This window comes from Haliaeetus leucocephalus, unplaced genomic scaffold, assembly GCF_000737465.1.
Source record: "Haliaeetus leucocephalus isolate CR32 unplaced genomic scaffold, Haliaeetus_leucocephalus-4.0 Scaffold751, whole genome shotgun sequence".
NCBI classification, from domain to species: domain Eukaryota; kingdom Metazoa; phylum Chordata; class Aves; order Accipitriformes; family Accipitridae; genus Haliaeetus; species Haliaeetus leucocephalus.
This window is the reverse complement of record NW_010973187.1, coordinates 7,938,571-7,959,414: the sequence shown is the minus strand read 5'-3', so window position 1 is coordinate 7,959,414 and position 20,844 is coordinate 7,938,571. Positions and strand designations below refer to the sequence as shown.

General features: G+C 38.6%; 1 protein-coding gene across 2 annotated transcripts in view; it reads left to right on the top strand.

Moving 5' to 3' along the window:
* MAGI2 (membrane associated guanylate kinase, WW and PDZ domain containing 2) overlaps positions 1-20,844 on the top strand; it is a 770,034-nt gene that overhangs the window by 465,445 nt on the left and 283,745 nt on the right. For both annotated transcript variants that reach the window (XM_010580933.1, XM_010580932.1), the window contains exon 3: positions 1,083-1,202. In XM_010580933.1, the coding sequence (XP_010579235.1) occupies positions 1,083-1,202 (120 nt within the window). The remainder of the gene's footprint in view (positions 1-1,082; positions 1,203-20,844) is intronic.

Here is a 20,844-nt window from a genome sequence, read left to right as displayed (position 1 = left end):
GTTAGCTGATCTGAAGAGATGTCTGAATCACTGCTGCATAGTATCAGAGTCACGATACAGTGGTTAAGGTGGTGGATTAATAACTGAGGAAGAGACCGTGTCTTTTGCACAATATCGTAATGCTAAACTTTTGTCCAGAAAGTGGAAGATCTGGTTTCTAGCCACTTCCCAGTGTCAACAGCCTTGAAACCAAATCCTGTGAGTGTGATGTAATCGCTATACTATTGATAAAGAGTTGATTGATTATGATGTTTCAAACACTGGGACTGAGGAGGACCTAAAACTCTTCCATTTCCAAGTGGAGTTTTGAGACTTACTGAGTGGTTTCAGTCAATGTAGGGATAGCCTGACCACAATAAACTAGACCATTAAGAAATTAGGTCAAATTCAGATGCTTCCCTGCTAACATCTCAACTTCTGCTAGCTAAGCCGAGTCACTTCTCAGCATGTATGAAATACTGTCTGTCGGCATTTAGGGAGTTCTGTCATCCAGAGATGACACTAGAGGCAATAACTAAATATAAGCACCTTTGCAGTTTGACAGCATGGTTAGCAGGTGATTTGAATCACTCAGTCCCTTAAGCCTTACCATTTATCAAGTCCACTTATGACACTGAAACAAACAATGTGAATACAACCCGTATGGATTTACTTAGAGATTTATAATTTTGTGTACTAAATAAATGTTTAAAAGTTCATGAAGCAGATTAATTGTAGACAAGACTTTGTTTGAAGCCATAGAAAATACACATCAAAGATTTGTGTTACCTCTGAATGCCTGGTGTCACTAAGGGTCTTTCTAGTAACATAAAAAGAATAGCAGTATGATACATTTTCATTAATGAGAATAAATAATACGGATCCAAAGAACATCTGGAATGATCTTAAACATGCATCTCATATACCTCTGTCAGCTTCAACAAATGTAGCTATATGGTATTGAAAGACATCCTCACAAGGAGTATGTGCTATATAATGTGCTGCATAAATGGTTTACTTTGATAAATTTTCCAAAACTTTCAAAAAGATTATTCTACATTTAGGTCATGTGCTTGACAGTGTGTCTTTCGTCTTATTAATAGGCACCACAAGGCCACATAAGGAGGGGGAAGTCCCTGGTGTGGACTATATTTTCATCACTGTTGAAGATTTTATGGAATTGGAGAAAAGTGGTGCTCTCTTAGAAAGTGGAACTTATGAAGGTAAGCACGTTTTTACTGCTAAATCTGTCTCGTGTTTCCATTATGCTTTTTTCTAATCGATGGAATTGCACTGGGACATCCCATTACAAATGTGTCATTGCTACTGTTATCAGAAATTTGTGAAGAGCCATATGGCAATTATGAAAATATTTTCATATGTAAAAGCTAAATGCAGATGGTTCATTGTAATTTTAGTATATTATACTGGTTAAGAGAAACAGGATAATACATTGCATGTACAGGAAAGAAACACTAGTTCTTTATGCCAAATACTTGAGGAGATTTCCACAAAATTTCAGCAAACAGCTGTTTTTCTAACATACGACAAACAAACTCTACAACAGAAATCAGTTGTAAGGCTGACACTTTTCCTTTGCATGTGTGATCCTGCAAATACCAATCTATATCAGAGGTTGAAGCATCACTATTTAAGTAAAACAGGAAGGATTTGCTATGTCATGTCTTATGGGCTTTGTAAAGTTATTGAAAAGAAGTCATTAATTTTGTAATATGACAGAGGGATGGGAACTGTCCTAATGACTGTATTAGAAAATATCTGTATATGGGGCAAAGAGCCAGCAGCTTATTGCAGAACAGTGCTTCCCAGGAGAACTGATGATTCATCTGGTTTTAAACCTTTTCCAAAACACAGCTATCCTGAAACTACTATAAATGGAAGGGCAGTTACATAGCAGGGCATTTTAATAAAACCAGAATAATGCTATACTATTTTAAGTCAAACGCTTCTTAGAAATACACTAGTATTTAAGATAGCTGAGTAATGGTTAGGTCTTTTTACTGTAATCTTCAAAATGACAGGGAACACCCTTTATATGAAAAATATGACCCATACATATAAGAACACCTGGGTGAGTAGAACCATTTAGAGGAAGCAGCCCCATATTATTACTTTATAGCAAAAGAGGCAATGAAGATCTTTTTGTCCTGACTTTGTCCCTGTCAAGGAAAGCATCTGAAGATAAATAAGATGATATTCACCCCAAAGAAAATCATTAGCTGTGTTATAAATAGCAGGAAAGAAGGTAATCCTTTCTCACCTAATCAGCACAAAGTACCTATGGGAAAGTAAATAAATTTTCATAAAGAGTTATATCAATACAGAACTTGTAACAAAGATTTCCATTAAAGAAGGTCAAAGAAAGGAAAATATATTGTATTTCCCTGTTCTACTTTTTTCCCCACTGTCTGACACCTAATGGTAGAAGTTACCTAAACATCAATACAACTACAACACCACAGTTTTATGTTTATCAGAGGTTCATTAAATAACAAGCCTTTCTTGAAGTATCTTTTTGTTACCTTTGGTGTTTGAAACTCACATTAAAAGAGTTTAAGTGTAGCACGAGTCTGTCATTGCTTGACCATGTAATTTCATTAGTTTGTAGCAAGTTCGTAGAGACTGAACTGCTAGGTTAAATTAATTCACAGTGCTCTTCTGTCCCTTGAGGGATACAGAGGGGTGTCTTTTAATACCAGCTACCAGAGCTGAGTGGACAGTAAGGTGAAATATTGGTTGCGGAAGTCTGCATAACTCCTTAAACCAGCTGAAGACCTAGCTGAAGAGAGGTCCAAAGTCATGACTATGCAATGTCTGTCACGTCATTTACTGATCACAGATGACAAGTTCACTGAAGCCAAGAAGTCAGAAACTAAATGCAAAACAAAATAAACTCAACAAACCAATTTCTGCATAAATCCTGTCTTTGATTCCCAGGTTTCCCAATCACCAGATGTGCATTCTGACAAATAATAGATAATATATTATCTATCTATGTATTATGGCAAATAATAGGTAACACATTAGAAAATACACCTAGTTTACAGACGCTGTTTTTCCTGTTCCCATATAAAGACTTTTGGACATGACCTTACAAAGCTACACCCCCCCATTTCCTGATTAATTCCTAATGACTGTAGTACCTTCCTCGGGGAAGGATTTTGCTAATCATTCCATCACAAGTTTTCCTGAGCACATTAAGTCTGCAGTGATTAAGTTTACCAGTGACAATTATACCAACCTGAGCAAAGAAGTTTTCAATTCCCCCCACTAAGAGAAGATGATTTTTGAATCCTTCCATAGGTCAAGCAACTTACGTGAGCGTGTGTGTATGGGAGATGAATTTTCTCTCCTCATCAACACTGGTTATGAGGCCTCTGAAACAAATCAGCTTTCTTTTTAATAATTCTCCATGTTAATAGATTGGTTTGCAGATTTCTTTATTATTGCCTTTTTTTTTTTTTTGTCTTCAAAAAATCATTCTGTATTTAGCTAAGTTTCTATAGTTTAGCTGAGTCGGCCTATGCTGATTGTCTAACCACAGCCACTATGTACCAGTTTGTCTCTACCAGAAAAAAAATGTTTTAATGAAGGGATTTCTCATTTAGTTGAGATAAAAAGACAGACTCTGTGTACATGTGTTGTTTTTCACCACTTCTTGACTAGAGGCATTGATTCATTCAATTTACCGTCTACTGTATGAATTCCAAAGAATCAGAATCTCCCAGGTAAACCAGAGGAGAAGGAGGCCAAGTGGAGACTTACCTGACACTGAGTCTTTGTATTGTTTGTTATAGTGTTCAGTATTGTTGGGAGGGGGGATATTTTCTCATAGTAATAAGAAAACCAGTGAAAACAGTCAGAAAGTTTTTGGTCTGATGTAAGCAAATAAAAGTTGTGATTCCAACCTGGACAGGATATAATCTAAAAGTGAAGCCAGTATATATTCTTAGAAAAGTATAGTTCTGTAGTTCTTTTTTTTTTTGAAGCACACTTTTTTTTTTGAGTCTTAAAATAGATTTTGATTTTATAAAAGCTTCAGAATTAAAAATAGGATGCTCTGTGACCTCCTTACTACTTACGCTTTGAATACGCCTTTCTTTGTCTACCACTTTTCGAAAACTGTGCGTGACTGTAGTATTCCAAAGGGCTGTAGAAAAGCAAGTATGTTCATGATAAAAACTCTACAAATCTGTTTTTTTACCAGTTTTGCAAATATGAAAACATTTAGTTTCTGTGGGACCAAATCCATTACTATTTTGACCTTTTCTATTTATGTCTTTTTGAGTAACTGCTGGAAAGACCAAGCCATCTTTATAGATATGAATTCTTTTAAACATACTTAATCGTACATAAGCAGTTGCTGCATGTTTTGCAGCTTACCTGTGGTAAAGTTCCATGGCAATATAGGTGACACCATTCAATGCACAACAAAAGAAAGAAGAATACAAGGCTCACTTCCACTCTCACTCAGATTAACAGTGCAAGTCACATTAACTTCACTGAGTTCTGAATTTGTAATAAAATTTCAGTGAATTCCACCAACTCATTGCTGTTTGGAGCTGGGAGTGTTTACCTGAAGCACATCAAACTCCATTATTTGGAGGTCTTTGTATAACAGCGCAGCCAGATCCTAAAGGTTTCACTTTGTTTCTTTTTAGCAGAATTCCAATTTACTGTTCTGATTAAAGGAATTCTGATTTGGCCTAGAATGATAACTTCATTGGAGGTAAAACTTGTTTCCAACACGGATATTGGGGTAAGGTAAAAAAACCATAGCTCTGTAGCAGGGGAGGAAGTGTTCCTGTGCAGAGTGAAAGCCACCTGCCTCTATTATGCAGACTCCTGTCATGCAGAAGGACATGCCCCAGCAAAATAATCCACATTTCTTTTCCGGTTTCTGGAATGAAGTTCATAGATGGTCTTTGAATTGGCACAATACCTGCAAATCTATAAAATGCAGAATAACAAAGCTGTGATGAACAGACAAACTGTGTGTATATGTGTGTGCTGTCTTTTATGACTTCTCCAATAGGAGGGTTAGCTCAGTATACTGTCATCTCTCTGATATGTCAAAACTTGTATGGAGATTTCATGGATCACTGACTTTGAAGGCTGTTCCCGTCTCCTGATTAGATCAGCAAAATTTCTTAGCCAGTGCAGCATATCAGTAGACTGAAAATGTACTTCAAATGTATATTGGTTAAGAATGCCAATGCTCATAAACAGAAAGGTAACAGCTTCAATGTTATTTCCAAAACCCAGATATGTTAAGGCACATGATTGAAGGTTATGGTACGACATCATTATGAAGAATTAATAATGTAAGAGTGTAAGAGTAATGTGTGCTATGGGTAGAATTACCTTTTAAAAGTAACATATGCAGTAGCAGTATCAGACATAACAAGAATTGTTCAGTGTATAAATAGTGTAAGAAAAAGAAACGTGTTTGTTGATAATCCATAAGGACATAAATGCATTTCAAATACACAAAAGCAAGAAGGATATTAGCAATGTGGAACTCTCCAAGAAATGGAGACATAGAAAAGCTTGTTCATAACTGTTAAAGATGTGGCAAAATTATGAAAATAAGTGAATTCAACTGGTACACCTAAGAATAATGTACTAAGTAGAACCCTCTTTTTTCCTATCAAATTTTTGTTTGCTTAGAAGAGCTCCATAGCAGTTGTTCTATAAAAGACATCTTATTTACTATTAATATAAGAATAGTCTTTATTTTATCCCATGAAAAGCAATCATTTTAGTTATTCTGCCATTAATTTTGTCAAAAATGCACTTTTTATCATTTGTTTGATCATTTGGAATGATCTGAAATTCATTCACTGGTTAAAATTCAAAGCTTACTGAAGCTATTTAACCACTTACATGATCATGGACTTCCCTTGGCCCCACTGAAGTCCGTGGTAAAATTCCACATAGCTTAAATGGAGACAGAATTTCACCCATATATTTTTTTACTTATGGAGTATTATTTGGCAGAAGGTTGACTGTTAGCTGGAATTTCCTTAATATTCCAGAACTCCGTAGTTATTAAGTCTTTAAAAAAAAAGGTTGAATACATCCCATCGTTAAAACTTTAGTTTTCTGTATTACTTGTTTATTTGACAACACAAAACTTACAGTTGTTTTAGGAACAGTTTTAAGGGATCAGCTTACATGTTTTCAGTTGAGTCACCATTATGATGAGCTCCCATGAGAAACCAAATGTGGGTTGAAGCTGAGGTCTTGCCTGTGACTCTTCCCACATGATAGCACATAAGCAACACCAGGAGGTGCTCTGATTCTATCCATCTGGAGAGAGTCCTCATACCCAAGAAGACATTAAGTTTTACATAGGCTTTCATTCCATCTCTCAAGCCAAATTTAGCCTAAAACTCTCTAAATGATCTAAACCCTTCTGTTCAGCTAATGCATTTTGAATTAACATTTCATTTTACTATCTGTAAATTTAAAATATGAGTTAAAGACTGCTCTGTGTAGGCAATGGAATTTTTAATTACTGCATTGTGGTGACAATGGTTTTATAAAGAGGTTGTGTTTGATTCCAGTAGTTTTGATACCATTCTTCCATGTAAAAAATTGTAAAGAATTCAAAATTCCACCCACTTACTGTATGTGGCATTCCCTTATGAGCAGGACATCCTGAGCACTCTACAGCAGAGGGATAAAAAGGAATGAATGAAAATAGGGGTAATAAAACACTACCCTCCTAAGACCTAAACACAGGATTTAATGAAATATTCTGATTTAAAATGGAAAACAAAGGAATCATGAGGGTAGATATATATACACAAAAATAGAAGCAGTCCTTCAAAAGCCATGTCTTTTAACAGCAGAAGGTGTTTTCAAGGGCATAGACAAATGGAATGAAATGAGATACTTCATAGTAAAGATCACATTGCTGTTGAAAGTGCCTCTCGAAGTGGTAGATCCCATATCAATATGATGTCTACTCACCACCACATTCAGAGAACATGTAAATGTGGATATATCAACATATAGGTCAAAAAATAGGAGAAGAAATCTTAAATACAGTTAGTGACTTCATGATCTGATTGAGTTCTTGTACCTGTTCTATATTAGTAAGATTTTACAGGCCTTGTTGTGTTTCCTCTCTTACTCTTGGGGCAGAAGAGGAAGTTGAAGCTCGTCATTAAATATGAAATGCAAAGAATGTAAATGCTCAGAAGCTCAAAAACGTAATGTCAGTGGATACATCAACCTGTATAAGGAATCCTGTCTACATTTGTTAATGCATTTTAAGCCATTAAACATCACATTTGCTTCTTTTTTTAGAGTTTGTTTAAGTATTTTGTCATTTTCTCAGGGAACTAATAAAGAAGGAATCAAAATTGAATAATTTCCTTTTTGTATGAAAAATGGCTGCTTTTTAAAATTATACTACTGCAATATAAAGGGCAACTTTCTTAATGTCTACAGCTCCTTTTTAAAGTTTCTGAAATGTAGGATTAGTGTAACGGAACGTATCCTTCCTCTCTGTTCTGAACTGGAGGCTGTATAAATGGTCATTATTTTAATAATTGGTATTCCTGGTGTGTGGTTGCTTCTATATTAGGAAATCAGGCCTCTGACTTAGCTGGCATCCAGAGACGGGAACACTGGTGACATCAAATACTGTTTTGCAAGGGGTGCTGCTTGCCTCCTGCTGCTGGGGCTGCCACGTGAGGGTAGTAGTCCATAGTCCTGCTGTGGTCCTCGCTCCTGCAGCTTGGGCTCCTCTCCCTTTTCTGCAACAAGGCTTATGGTTAGAGGGTTCCCTCCCCCATGTGGGTCCCACAGCAGGTCACCATCCTCCATAGCAGACTGGTGACACTTCAACCAAGCTGCTGGCTGGGGAACGCTTACAGATAGCTGAGGCTGCCCTCCGTATTAATAGACAAATACTATTCTTTCAGAAATATTGAAGATATGGTCAGTTTTGGCCTGCTGCAAGGATGCAAGCAATAAGAAAAGATGATATCCAGATGTTCACCATAATGTAGCAGGAAAAAGTGGTACCTGGGACACACATGTCAGTATAGGTCAAACCCACTCCTGCAGGCATCCAGGAAATAGAAGCTTATGTGACTGTAGTTTTATGTGTGAAATTAGAAGAGTGGGACCATTCTGCCTTTAAACAGACAGCATCCTGATGCCAAGATGTGACGGCTTCTTCATCCTGTGCACTTCCAGAGAAATCAAAGAGATCACTGGCTCCCCACAGCTTCTAACAGGGTTCAGCTGAAAGAAAACCAACAGCCATTGCAATTGTCTCTGTCTCCAGGAGCATCTTTCTGCTCACATCTCCCGCCCAGTAGATGGTTGTACCAAGGATGGCCATGGATAGACTTGATCTGTGCGTGGGTTGAGTAGGCTGTGATTGGGATGCACCTGATTGAGCTGTGATGCAGTCAGCTGCTAGACTGAACTCCCTGCCTGGCCTGTCAGACAGCTCTGCTGCCTAAGCAGAGGGTGCTAGGTGGCCAGAGCAGTGTTTCTGACCATCCCAGGGTGCTGGCTGGTGCTCTCCCTGAGTTAATGTGCAGTGCTTCTTTCAACCAGTTGTGTCAGGCACAAGGTCAGAGACTAGCCAGTGTCACATATGGCTTGGTAGAACCCATAATTCTGCTGGGTGGTGCGACATAGCTCAGCAGAAGTGTATATGGACATTCAATTCATCTAATTTGTGTTCTGTTGAGATCCTGTGGCTACCACAAGCAGCAACTTATTGTCAGCTCAGGGCTGCTTTAAATTACATCATCCGGTAATTTTCATAAGGGAATCAGATGGACATATGTTCCCCAGGCACACAACACTTTGCTATGTGTGTTCCCAGGATGTAGAGCAGGACCAGGTGCCACACAGCACAAGTTATATGGGTCTGTGTACCCCAGAAACCCTTTCTGCTCAAACAGGCTCACTGAAACCACTGTCAATGTTCTTTACTTTGTATCTAAACCAGATGAGTACCAAGAGGATCTTGGCTGCAGAGAAATCAAGAAATTACCTTTGCCTTCATGCTTTTTTTCTGAGATGCGTTGACCGTGTGTCAGCTCAGCCTAAGACCTGACCTATACTTTACAATTCCATGCAGTCAAAACTGAAGTGTCCAGACAAAAGTAATGCAAATTACCAGGAGAGCTGTAGGGAATAAATTCAGAGAACTCATCAGATAGAGCTTTGTTGAGTAATGATTGAGAAGCTGAGAGAATTTAAAATATGTGAACCCAATGGATGAATAAAGATAACTGAAAGTTGAGCAAATAAGTAACCAGGGCTAATGTGATGAATCTGGAAAAGATGAACATTTGGATTTAATATTGGGAACAAATTTTCTCATACTGATGTGATTTAAAAGTTAGAATAACCTCCAGAGGTGGAGATCCAAGTTTCATCTCTTAGGACATTTAAAAGTAGTTATTAGTAGAAATATTCCTGCAGTAGTAGAGGGATTAATTAAAGGCTGTAGTATAATATGGTCTACTTCAGTAATAGTATTTATTAATGCTGTCTATGTGACACATTAGGTTTTGACTGTGGGTTTTTTATAAAACAGATCACAACCAGTTAATGTGTGCATTTCAGATACGTTTCTAACTGAACTTCGACTGCAGTATGTATTGTGCTGTTGTAGTTTAAATGCAGATTGTATTAGAAAAACACTGTCTAACTCTGTACAGCCTGAGCTATCAGGCTATCACACCGATAAGGCACATTTATCTGTAGTTATTACAAAAGATGGTAACAAATTTATAATCTCAAATTACAAATCCAAGTGATGTGTTATTGCTCTGGAGAAATGTTTAGCTACATTGCTCAATTACAGAGATCTCATTTTTTCATGCATTACTGGAAAGACACAATGTGTGTTATATCATATCCAGTTGACATGCAATTATCATGTTATTATGTGTTTATGAAGTTCCTCTGGATTTTATATCCTCTTGGGTACTACACATTCATATTTGTGATATTCCTCATTATTCGGCTTCAGATGAGAAATGATCACCTTCCTGTAGCAAATAGTGTCCTGCTGAATACCACAAACTGCAGTCCAAAAAGTGTGTGGGAGGCTCTTCCTAATACACATAGAGAAAATCCCCATTGCTACAAGTCTTTCCATTTTGTCAACCTCAGAATTTTCCAAAAATACTGAAGCAGCTTTATTTTCTAAAGACAAGGTATACTGAAACTTCCATAATACCTTCCTATTAACATCTTCCTATGAATCAAAGGATTTTTTTTTTCCTGAGTATGCTCCCTAAATCCCTCTTGGCTTTTTTGAAGATAGATTTAACGACTGCCTTCTCTCATCTTTGCTCCCTTAGTCACCACAGCTTTTCAAACATGATAAGAGAATGGTCCCAAAATAACATCAAGCCAGCTTCCCAGCACCTTCAGATGCATCCTATCCAGTCCTATAGACTTGCATATGTCCAGCTGACCTAATTTGTACCTAATTTGATCCTTGTGTACTGTGGGTAGTACACTGCTACTAAGCAAAGACCTGAAAGGCCTGGAAGTGAGCAGCAGACTTTGCCAGTAAAGACTGAGAAAGTGAAGACGTTGAGTCCTTCACCAAGTTATCATTTTCCGTGCACTCCATCACTTGGTCACCAGCCACATTGGGCAGCAGGCCCACGTTCTCCCCAGTCTTCCTTTTGTTGCTGCTGTGGCTTTCCTGTTGCCCTTGATGTCTGTATACTAGCAAGGTTTGGGTTGTAGTTTCTGTACTCCTATTCTTTCAGCAGAAATTGATTTGCAGCAAGGCATAAAAAATTCCTTTTTATGGCCTTGGGAGGACTTGTGGTTTTTTGAAATCTCACTTTGATTACTCTGTTTCAATAGCAAGGTATTCTGGGACACTTTGCGGTACTGCATGCAACCCTGGCCATGGCTGGTGGAGTCCAGACAGGTGAACAAAAGTGTGCATCTTGCTGCCTGCTGGCACAAAACAAGGGAATGGGCTGCTTCCTGTCAAGATGACCTTAAAATAATGAAGGACATGGAGAGAAGCAGGTTGTGCCAAGTGTGGAATAATGCAGTATAAGTGTGGGAAGAGGGTCTGGATTTGTATGGTTAATTGAAAAGAAGGATTCAGCTACTGATACAGCTTTTTCTGCAATAGAGTTACATTACTTCCCAAGTGAGCTAATTAAAACAAGATAAAAGACCAACAAAACCCAAGCACTAAAAGAAGTGTTTGTGTTTCAAAGCAAGGCAGTTTCTGATTAAAAACAAAACAAAACAAAAAACCCTAAAGATATTAAAAACAAACAAACAAAACCTTTCAAGTGTATGGAAATCCATATATTGGGTTTACATTGTTTTCAGAAATAATTACTCTGCGTTTTACTTTGTGTAATTGAAAGAATAAATAGATCTACAAGGTTTTTTGGCCAATGGAAGGCTCACCTTGTATTTCCAGTAAAAGTAATGGAGATACAATCAGAAATCAAGGTCAAATATGCTGGTAGACAATGAAATATAATAACCCAGTTGGTGACCTACATCTACAGTTATTTTATGTTGTACGCATACAGAAAAAAATAGCCAAGAATACAGAATAAGCTTTAAAAGATCCTACTGATGCAGAAGAAACCTGTCCCAGCCTAAGGAAAATGCAATATATTCAGTGGACCAGCACTGAAAGTAGTGCAGGAGAGGTGCCACAGCATCTGCAAACTGAATGGCTTTTCAGGATTTAGATTTACCTTTCCAGACTCATTTAAGTGTAAGTCTCAGCTCCCTCAGTCATCACCAGGAAGAGATAGGATGTGACTTAGCCATGACCACAGCATGTTGATATCTGACCTAGTTTAGAGCATCCTCAAGGCTGCTGAAGATCAGAGGAATGCAAAGACAAAAATCTTGCTTTGATCTTAGTTCACCCCCAAATTATGTTACATACTCTATCACTGAATTCAGGACTCCAGGAGAAAAGTCTACAATTAAAAAAAAATAAGTCTTTAAGTCCTTCTGAGTTGCATAGTGATGTGCCTGATAAGAATAATGAACTTTCAAATTGGTGATAGGGAATCAAATACCCTTTGTGTCCATGGATATACATGTTTGCGGGGTCTTCCACAGCCATTGAGGTAGGTTGTAGGTGAATGATACAGTTCTTCCTTTGTGTTCTGTGCATATGAATGCTGTCCCCTAATAAGCATAGAGGTTATATCAGCTTCAAATGAAAGAACCGAACTGATGTTATTTCTTGTTGCTATTTGTATTTACATGGTGTCAGAGAGCCCCAGGCATAGACCAGGGACCATTGGCTGGGTGCTGCAGAAGTAGAGAAAAAAAGAGAGACCTTTCCCTTGGGAATTTATGATCACAGCATGAGGTGAAGCACAATAGGTGAAAGCAGCTGAATGTCAAGCAGTAGGTCTCCATGGACCAGCGATTTGAATGCTGTCATGCCTGTACATAGGAACACTTAGAGAGAGATGAAAGAGGTGTGAAAGAGGTAAAGGAAGAGAGGTATTGAAGAGGCAATGGGCACAAACAGAAACACAGGTTCCATCTGAATATCAGAAAACACTTTTTTGCTGTGAGAGTGACCAAGCACTGGCACAGGTTGCCCAGAGAGATTGTGGAGTCTCCATCTTTAGAGATATTCAAAAGCAGTCTGGACATGGTCCTGGGCAACCCACTTCAGGTGACCCTGCTTGAGCAGGGAGGTTTGACGAGATGACCTCTGGAGGTCCCTTCCAACTTCAGCTGTTCTGTGATTCTATGAAATCATAAAGTTGGTGACATCATAGTGTGGATATAAATAGTTCTTCCTGAGGGCATGTCGGGAACAACAGGCAGATACAAAGAGATTTTGTAAGAGATGGTGCTAGCAAGAACAAGAAAGGTGAAAGCAAATGCTGAATTGAGTGAGGAGTTATGCAGGTGGGAAGGTGAAGCTGGTATAGAAAGTAAGTGAAGAAGGGAGAAGAGGTGGGTGCTATGATGAAAAAAGGGTGCTGGTAAATTAGCCAAAAGTGGCAGAATGAGTGTTTAAAAGGGAGGCAAATATAGTGGTGATTGAATGGCTCTTATGACTGCAAGTGCAGTGTCCTCTGACTCTAAGGAGGTGGAAAGTCCCACCACTGGGAAGATCTGGGAAGGTGTAGCTCACAGCTGTCTTCTTGCCCCATTTAACAAGAAATATGTTATATTAGTTTAACCACATACAAATGGAGAAGCTGAATGATTTCACAGCTTAAAACTTCACTAGGAGAGTTAATTCCCACCTAAAAAACTTTAAAGCACAGTTTCTGATATGGAACAATGTTATTGTCAGTATTTTTAACACATTCTCTTAAAGAGAATTAAATTCAGTCTGATTCACAATAACCCCAAAAGGATTATTCTAAAGCAAGCTAGTTTACCTTTTTAATATTACAGTAGGCTGCACAGGCTGCTTACTATCACAAAATATCCCATTAACAGTTTTCTATGATAAGGTTTTAAAAGACTTTTATAACAGAGACAAGAGGGAAGGTGCAAGTATTTCCTCCTCTCTTGCTCAGTATATGCAAGGCCTGTTAGAGACCCCACTGCAGAGGACGTAGGCTGTGGAGCAGACCCTGCGCTGTTTCGAGGAACTCTTCACTTGTTACAGATAGACAAAGAGTGTGCCAAGGGAAGCAGTATCCTCCTCACCAAGCTGACACTTGGGATATGTCAGACAGAAGTTTGCTTTATGAGTTAGACCTAACCAAAAGCCACTGGCTGTTCTAACCTCATAATTGAGAGTCCTTTGAAAAAAAATCTGTCTAATCTCCCTGTGGAGATTTTGGTTGCAAGTAGTTGTATTGGTAATCCCTAGCATGCATTTCATTGTCATGTTTTTCCCAGCTGTATTTGGATACTAGTCAGCTGAGCATAAAAACTCTGCAGCTAAAAGAAATAGAAATAAAATCTCCTGTAGGCTACTGAAATGGTTATTATCTTTGGAAAACCTCTACTCCTCTGTCTGAGACAGGATAAAAATCTCTTGATCAATGAAAGTTCAAATTAAAACTCTCACTGATTCAGCTATAAAAAATATGAAAGGAGATAGAAGGTATGAAGACATGCATGATGGTGGTGGTGAAAATTAGCTGGGAAGAGAAAGGAAGCAAATCAAAGTGAAGGAATTCCCCTATAACACTATTTAACAAATTCCCTTCATAACCTCACCTGGCAGTGCCTTTGCAGTATCAGCCCCCAGCCTTTGCTGCCTTGTTGCAACCCCCACATTGAGGGGTTACTGTCAATGTCAGGGTGGGTTCTTCTAGCTAATGGAACCTGGAGGTGAAGAGAGTACTCTTGGTTGATTAAGGTAAAATAAAGATATTGTTTTGCCATCCATAGGAGGGATGGGGTTGTTGCCTTCTCCTTACTGGGATTATGCTTAAGGGTAAGGTAGAAATCTCTAACAGGAACGGAGTCAACAGGAGGTGCTTTGTGTCATGAGGAGGCTAAGCTGACTACGGCTCAGTAACCCTCTTACCTCACTGTTTAGTACAAGCTCAGAGAAGCAAGGAGAAAGATTCTTTTTAGGGGCTGTGAGGTGAAAAGTTGGTGTTATCTTCTACATGGAGGCTTAGATTGAATCAGCTGGAGCAGAGTCTGCTTCTGTAAATTTCTGGGCTTTAAGCAGTTTCTACCTAAATTCTGTATGCTTTTTTATCAGTTATGAGTAATTTACTGCATCTAAAACTATTTTTGACTCTTGGTAGTAGTGATTTTCTCAGTGAAAGTCACATGGGAAAAAAAAGAAAGTCACTCCAGGCATAAGATTAAAGGATGATGTCTTAGAAAAATCATTCTGGTTTTTGAATGTTTCATCAGCTCCTCATCTTATGTAGAATGTTTACCTTAATGGCATATGGCTTGTACATAGCCTAATTTTTATATAGTGTCTTCCAACAGCAACAGCTAGTATGAACTCAAGAGACCCTTTTTTTGAAGTGTGGCAATCTGATTAGATAAGCAAGACTCAGGAATAAAACTGCATTATATAGACAGTAAATTTTTTGAGACAGGTTTTTCCCCTTAGAAATGCATTGTTCTTACAGGATGCTCTTAGTGTATATAAAAAAGGGAGGGGTGGGGCAGTGCTTTGTTTTGTTGTTTTAATTACAGGTTGCAGTTTCCACTGTTTTCAGCACTGTCATAACTTTTCAGCTTGTCAGTATAATCTTTATATGAAAAAAGGGTTGGGCAAAGTGTAGCGATATATTTTTATAGTGGTCTTCATGCAGCTGAACTGCAATTTACAGAATAATTACTTTCCTTTGCTGCTTTATCTCATTCTTTCCACTCCTCATTCTGAGGGTGCTCCATAATACATTGGTTTGTGCAATATCATTTACTTTCAGAAGTGCCATTCCACATAAGTCATCAAAGGCAAAAGAGGGTAAAACAAACTACCTACTTTCAATGCTTTATTTGTGCTTTTTGATTAGGGAATGAAAAAATTCTCCACAGCACCTCTACTTCATCAACTGCAAAAGTTTGCATTATATGTGTTATGAAGACACACAGCATTCAGTAAAAATAAATATTGAATACCCATCTTTCTCACTGAAATTTCTCATTCTGTACATTTTCATTGTGTGAATGAAGCAGGAATTCACCAGGAAAAACAAGATGTGATTGAGAGGTTATTCATACTATGTAATGTTAAGTGTTTAGCTTAATGCTCTTAATCACCCCCTAGAGGCATTCAATTCTCTCCATTCTCTATATTGAGAATTTCAGTTCTTAACTTTGGGTGCACTAAATTACAGGGCATGTGCTGAACGAGTTAAGTAGATGAGGTGAATGCTCCTATACAGCTAAAGACCTGTTTAACATCCCAGAAGAGGCCCTTAGCAGAACAGGGACTGTACTCCAGGGCTGATGATCTGAGGACAGTGAAATGCATCAGTGTTTTAGTCTACTGGGTACAGATACAGAGATCAGCTACCATTTTCGTCGGTAGCCCTGATGAGCATAAATTTAGAGGAAGTCAGCTCTAAAATTCCCTAGGATTGCAAAAGAAGCCTGACAGGTAGGGGTCAGGTTCCAGGTTTATTCATATCGGTAAACCTGATATTACACAGTGCCAACCACTTTGACATTACAGTGTCTATCTGCTATCTGACAGACAGATTGCCACAGTCTGTCTACTCTTCTTGTCTGGCATAGACTATTAAACGGTCATCCTCAAGATCACAGACTCAGAGAATTGTTTAGGTTGGGAGGGGCATCTTCAGATCATCTGGTGACTAACTTTGTGAATGAGGAGAAGGCAGCGAATTTCTACCTGGGCTTTAGTAAAACTTCTGATGCTATTTCTGACAAGACCCTCATAAATAATCTGAAAAAATATGGATTAGATAAGTGAACAGGATGGTGGATTGAAAACTGGCTGAAAAGCCAGGTCCAGAGGGTTGTGATCAGTGGTACAAAGTCGAGTTGGAGGCAAGCCACTAGTGGTGTATCCCGGGGGTTGATACTGGGGCCAATACTGTTCCTCAAACATCTTCATTAATAATCTAGACAATGGGACAGTGCACCCTCAGCAAGTTCGCAGAAGGTACAAAACTGGGAGTGGCTGATACACCAGATGGTTGTGCTGCCATTCAGATGGACCTGGACAGGCTGGAGAATTAGTCTGAGAGGAAAATCGTGAAGCTCAGCAAAAGGAAATGCAAGTCTTGCACCTGGGGAAGAATAACCCAACGCACCAGTACATTGTCCCCAGGCAGAGCTCCAGGCATTCCAGCTGCAGTCTCACAAAAAGGTCAGTGTGCTCTCCTCGCCTTCCCAGCCTGTTTTTACAAAAGAGCCTGTATCCAACCATTGCAGAAATCTAGTTGTGTGAGTTATCCCATCATGTCTTCATTAGCTCAGTGACTTTAACTGCACACAGACTTCTAATTCCTCCTGTTGGTTTCCCATGCTGTGTCCATTAGCGTCAAAGTATTTCAGAGAGGCACCCAGGCACACTCATTCACTGGAACAGTCTCAAGAGCTTTCACCACAGATTGTTCCGCTTAAAGTGATTCCACTTCAGCATTGTTTTGTTGATCACTATGTCCCTTCTGTTCCTATCTCCCCTGGCTCTTAGCTTGCCTATCCCATCCACAACTTGCTCACTTGTTTGTTAAGGAATCTCTACCTCACCTGTAATTCCTAGTTTAAAGCTCTCAGTTTGGCCATCCTGTTGGCACACATTGTATGCCTCTGGTTGAATGCTTTGCCCACAAGAGCCTCCTCCTTCATTCTGCATCATTAGGTTCTCACTAAGAAACAGATTCTAGCCTTCTGCTGTTGTAAACTTATCAAGATTTATCTCACAATCATAGAATATCTTGTCCTTATTTCATATGGAAGTACTGCTCTAGAACATGACTCCTTTTCTACATAGAAAATGATCCCTAATTTCTGGGCTCTGTTCCTTATAAGCTCACACCATTCACTTTTATGTCAGTAGTGGATTTCCTTTACATGACTCTGCTTTGGTAGCAAGTTGAGGGCCTAAACTTAATTGTCCTTTGCATTTTTTAGATACCCTTGGGTATGAATGATATTTAACATAGTTCCCATGTGGGACTGAAAGATACTACACACAACCTGTAAGATTTGCACTTTTCTGAAACAGCTTCTAGAGGCTAGGCAGGATAGCCTACAATGTCTGAAATGGCATTAAAAATTATGTTTAAGTACCAATTAATTTTTCATTTCACTCTTATATCACCACTTACAAATGTAGCATCTTTGTCTTCCGCCTCATCCTTGTTCTGCTAAGCTGAAGGAACTATGTTATTTTAGTGTCATCCTATGCAAGGGTCGAAGTATAACTCTCAAACTGAAGAGAGATCAGGTTACCATGTCTCTTCTTCAACGTGTATTTTAAAGCCCTGCATGGTTTTGAGGTCAGAATAATAGGCCAGTGTGTTCTTGGATATTTTTCCCTCTTTCCTAAAGATTGTTATTTTATTTGTTATTCTTCAAACATATAATTTGATAAATGCATTAAATATCCTCATTACTAGTCGAAGAGGTCATGTACTGGTTTTCTGCAGTGGAGGATACCTGTTATCCCTGTTTTGAGAACACTGAACTCTTCTTTGCCATTTTACATTTTTGCCCCCGCATTCTGCAACATATAATTACGGATATGTTAATTCCTTTTCAATCATTGAAAATAACTATAAAGAGTATTCAAGAGGAGAGTGAACTTCAGTAGCAGAAGTGGATTAAGAAAGTTATCAACTTGTTCCCTGTGTTCTTTTCCCGTAAACTCCCCCAAAACTTCATGCTAAATCTTTCTCTGTTGAGCCCATGATGGCTGGAACTGAAGGAAAAGCAAATGAGACATTCAGTCCTCTGAAATACATGCTGAAAAACTCAGGGGAGCAAATTTAGGATGTCTTGCTGTTCAGACATGAATGGTTTCTACCCGTATTATCCTCCTTTCTGCTGCTACCATTTTTGCTTTGGCATTGCTCAAGGAGTGTCTGCAAAGGTAGATATTTCAAGCAGTAGGAGTCCAAAAATAAATGCTCTAACCATAATCATTCCAGGTATAACTAAATCTTGTTTATGTATTTGATTACCCCTGGCTGGCTCACCTTCTGGCAAGGAAAATTCGTCATTTTGGTAGGGGGAAAGGGGGAATGCTTTAAAACAACTTCCTAAATAATAACACAAAGCAGAGAATAGTTCAGTTAATCATTAGTTTTACCTATCAGATGTCTGAATGTTTATGATAATTTACATATTTTTCATTTGTAATCAGTCACTTGAGGAAACGAATGTGAGTCCTTCACAGAATGCTATTTTTTCTCATTTTCCTTAATATGAACAGACTAAAATTAAATGGAATGATAGAAAGGAGAGCTGGTTAAGACTTGTCAGGTCATTGAGGTTGTCTGCCTGCCAACGAAGCTATGTTGCCTGCGGTATATGCAGGTGCTTTGTTTCAGTCTAATTTTAAATGACTCATACAGTGAAGCTCCTTGCACCACCTCCCTTGGGAGACAGCCCTGTAATCTAACATCCTAACAGTGAGAAAATGCTTCCTGATACTCGACTGGAGATTTCCTTTTGTGCATCATCGAGCCACTGTTCCTATTTTTATCCACTGAGGCCATTTTAAGTAATTTCTCTTCTTAATCTGGGTTTGACCCTCCTAAAAGACATAATGATCATATTCCTCCCTGATTTCTCCCACCCTGCATTCTGACTTGTAATTTGTTCAGTCTATTACCAAACTATTCCTAAATACTTTCCAAGTATTCCTAGAATCAGTGCATGTATTCTGATGTTATTCTTTCCTGATATGCCTTTTTTTTTTTTTTTTTTTGACTACTTGTAACCTGGAAGGTTCCAAAAAGGACTTTCAATGTTAGAAACACTTTCTTATGAAAGAGACAAGATAAAAAATATTGTATCCAAAGGACATGAAACACTTAATTCTGAGATATGTACAATACTTTTGAAAATGTCAGGAGTTTGATTAAAACTTTGGTTGAATATGAGGTAATATTTTTCTATCATGAATCATAACTTATAATGATATAAGTTAATTTTAATTAATTTATACAGTAAATACATTAAGGCTTGAATTGTGTTAATTGTTTATTGAAATAAAGACTTCTTAGACTAAAACGTATTTGCCGATATATTCAAATCAGCAAAACATTTTTGAGAAAAAGTGGCTTATGTTAGCAAGAGAGGTTTTATAAGGACAGAACTCCCACTGGTTCCTTGAATAAGATAAAATATCCTAACAAAAGGCCTTGTTTGCTGGTATAAATATGTCCAGTCTGGGGCTTTTGCCAATGCAGTCATCATAGTTGAGGGGGCTGTGAGGGATATTTTTTCACACTCCCGATCAAGTTACTGTGACAAAAATTCTGATTAGTCCACAGTCACGTCACAATTAAATAAAAAACTAAGAAATCTAGGTGATCTTCCACTGCCTGTTCTGAGAAGAGTATAGGGGCATCTGCTGTGTTTTGGATAATTAAGAAGAATTGTTCTTGAATATTTTATCATCTAGAGTACAACATCTAAAGCTAGAAAAATTTGTGTATTGCCTTTCATAATTTCATAGTCACTGTTTCTTAATCCAATAAACTGGTTAAAGCCGTAGCTAATTAACTAATTATATATACCATAGTTAAAGAACTGAAGGCTTTTTTTTAAAACAATGCATTTTTTAAGTATGCAAAGAAAATTTGTGTTAGTGAACACAACTGGACAACTGAGTGGGCAAGTGGGATTTAGTTCTCAGGAGATTCACAGGAGTCTCATTCAGGAGATTCATATCCATAGTTCAATGTTTGAGTCGTACGGGGGAATTGCATCACCAGTATAATAAGGCTTCCCAAGTGTGTCTCATACTGGAGCAGTTACAGTCATTAATGGAAAGTGTCTTTCTCTAGTTATCTTTTTACTGGGGCAAAGTTGTCACACATCATTTGGCTGATACTTTCTATAAAAATGTTAAAAGAATCATGAGATAATTCGAATTTACTCTATACATGTTTAAAATATTGTTTTGAGTTTGTGTGGCGGGGTTTTGGTAGCGGTGGAGGGGCCGCAGGGCCGGCTGCTGTGTGAGAAGCTGCTGGAAGCTTCCCTGGCTGGGAGCTGGAGCCGGCCCAGGCCCAGGCCCAGGCCCGAGCCCGTCAGCGACGGCGGTATCGCCTCTGGGAGAGCGGATTTCAGAGGGGGAACCTGCAGCCAGGAGGGGATTGGGATGGGAGAGGAACCCCTCTGCGGATCCCGAGGGCAGGGAGGAAGGAGGGCAGGAGGGGCTGCCCCCGCAGCCCGTGGGGAGACCAG